At 56.5% G+C, this 2039-nt stretch overlaps 1 protein-coding gene across 1 annotated transcript in view; it reads left to right on the top strand.

The window, feature by feature from the left end:
• Positions 1–2039, top strand: part of GPD1L (glycerol-3-phosphate dehydrogenase 1 like) — a 37527-nt gene that overhangs the window by 29845 nt on the left and 5643 nt on the right. Inside the window, 2 exon segments of the mRNA XM_045297589.1 lie at positions 1–189; positions 474–580. Coding sequence (XP_045153524.1) covers positions 1–189; positions 474–580 — 296 coding nt within the window.

Raw genomic sequence — 2039 nt, 5'->3', positions numbered from 1 at the left:
GGGGACAACACCAAAGCTGCGGTCATCCGCCTGGGCCTCATGGAGATGATCGCCTTCGCCAGGATCTTCTGCAAGGGCCAGGTGTCCACCGCCACCTTCCTGGAGAGCTGCGGCGTGGCCGACCTCATCACCACCTGCTACGGAGGCCGCAACCGCAGGGTGGCCGAGGCCTTCGCCAGGACCGGAAAGGTAGGTGCCCTCCTCACTGCCCTCCCCGGGCCTCTCCAGGCTCCCGGGTGGGTGTGCGCACGGACCAGGGGGATGGACAGGGCGGCTGTGGCCTGCTAGTGTGGTTCTTTCTGTACCCCAAAGCTCTGGACTCCTGTGTCCTGTGTCCTGGGCTCGTCTGTGTTCGGCCTGCTGCAGGACCTCACCCTTCTCCTGCCCCACGTGCAGGAGACTGATCCTCTCCTCACGAATAGAAGGGTTTCTCCAGCCTTTCTCTCATAACTCCCACAACTTTTGTTTATAAGACCATTGAAGAGCTGGAGAAAGAGATGCTGAATGGGCAGAAGCTCCAGGGACCACAGACGTCCGCTGAAGTGTACCGCATCCTCAAGCAGAAGGGAATGGTGGACAAGTAAGTCCCCCCACCACCCAGACCAAGACATGCCCACCCTCCCCGCCCTCTCCGGTGCCAGCCCCCACCAGGTGTGCTGGGACCCTTGGTGTGAACCTCCACGGCAGTAAACACCTGGCCTATGAAGGTGGGTGTCTGCCCAGAGAGCAGGCCCGGTTCAGCTTCGGAAGGTCCAGGGTGGGGACTCTGGCTCATTCGGAGAGAGCTGCATTCCATGGGTGGCTAAATTGTAAGCAATGCGTGCCTGGCTGTGTCTGTAAAAAGTTACAACCCTGTTCACCAAATGGTTCACGGTTCCGCAAAAGAGGACAAGTGACCCCAGCTCCTGCCGTCAGGAGTGACCTGTGTTGACACTTAGTGGGCATGTGTGTGGATGGACACAAAGCACACTTGTTTGGGTCCCTTTTAGACCTCAGGATTGTTTCTGGAGTCCCTGTGTGAACCACATGGTTAATGCGCTAGGCAGTTGCTAACTAGCAGTTCAAGTTTAGTCGGAGCTTCTCAGAAGAAAGGGCTGGCAGTCTATTTCTAAAAAGGCTACACCAGAGCCCCCAATAAAATGTTCTTAAAAATATAATAGAAAGGCTAACCCTAAGAAACCCACCTCATTGCCATCGGTGCCGACTCATGGGGGCCTATAGGACAGCGTCGAACTGCCCGGTGAGCTGCTCTCTACGGGAGAAGAAAGCCCCTTTTTCTCATGTGGAGCAGCTGGTGGTTTCAAACTGCTGACTTTGGGGTTAGCTGCCCAGCACATAACCACTACGCCTCCCAGGCACCTTCTGAAAAGCTAGGGAGCTCGGCTTCCTCTGACACACATGGGGTCATGTGAGTCCGGTCGTTGCCACAGTAACCGGTCGGCGCCACAGTAACTGGTTACTGTTTCAGCTGCTGCCTGGACCCCATTGCCTTCCCAGGTGGTCACGTGCTGCAGGTGGGGTTGGTCTGTGTGGCTTGAAAGTGCCCCCCCATAACACCACAAAAGCTGCCCGGCCTCTCTGAGGCTGTTCCCCAGCCCCACTTGCCCTGCACCTCTTTATGTTTCTCACCATCACGGCATCTTCTGGTAGATGCCCTCAGTGCCCCCATAATCCTTGAGAGGGACAGTGGGGTAGCCTGGGAAAGCAGGGAGCCGAACACTGGGCTGGATGAATGCTCTTCTCCCAGAGCTGGTTGGCGGGTTACAGGCAGTATCTGCCGTGAGTCGCCTCTGGCCCAGTCCCCTTCCTCCTTCTTGGGCCAGTCCAGTTGTCCGCTTGGCCAGCTGGTGCCTCTCCCTGTAGCGCAGCTCAGCCCTCGTTTCCCCGGTGTGAATTTAAGCAGTTATAGATTTCCATGTTGAAAGTTGGAAATGGAGGTGGACAGGGTGAGATAGTTTATTGTGCCAGCCTGGCCGATAAACACAAGTGGGATTAACTGAAGGGCAGAGAGATAAATGGCTCGGTGAGCCTCGTCTTTC

Source organism: Echinops telfairi, unplaced genomic scaffold (assembly GCF_000313985.2).
Source record: "Echinops telfairi isolate 266 unplaced genomic scaffold, ASM31398v2 ScPeMD7_7420;HRSCAF=8458, whole genome shotgun sequence".
Taxonomy (NCBI): domain Eukaryota; kingdom Metazoa; phylum Chordata; class Mammalia; order Afrosoricida; family Tenrecidae; genus Echinops; species Echinops telfairi.
Note: the sequence above shows the minus strand (reverse complement) of the source record. Positions and strands in the feature narration are given on the sequence as shown.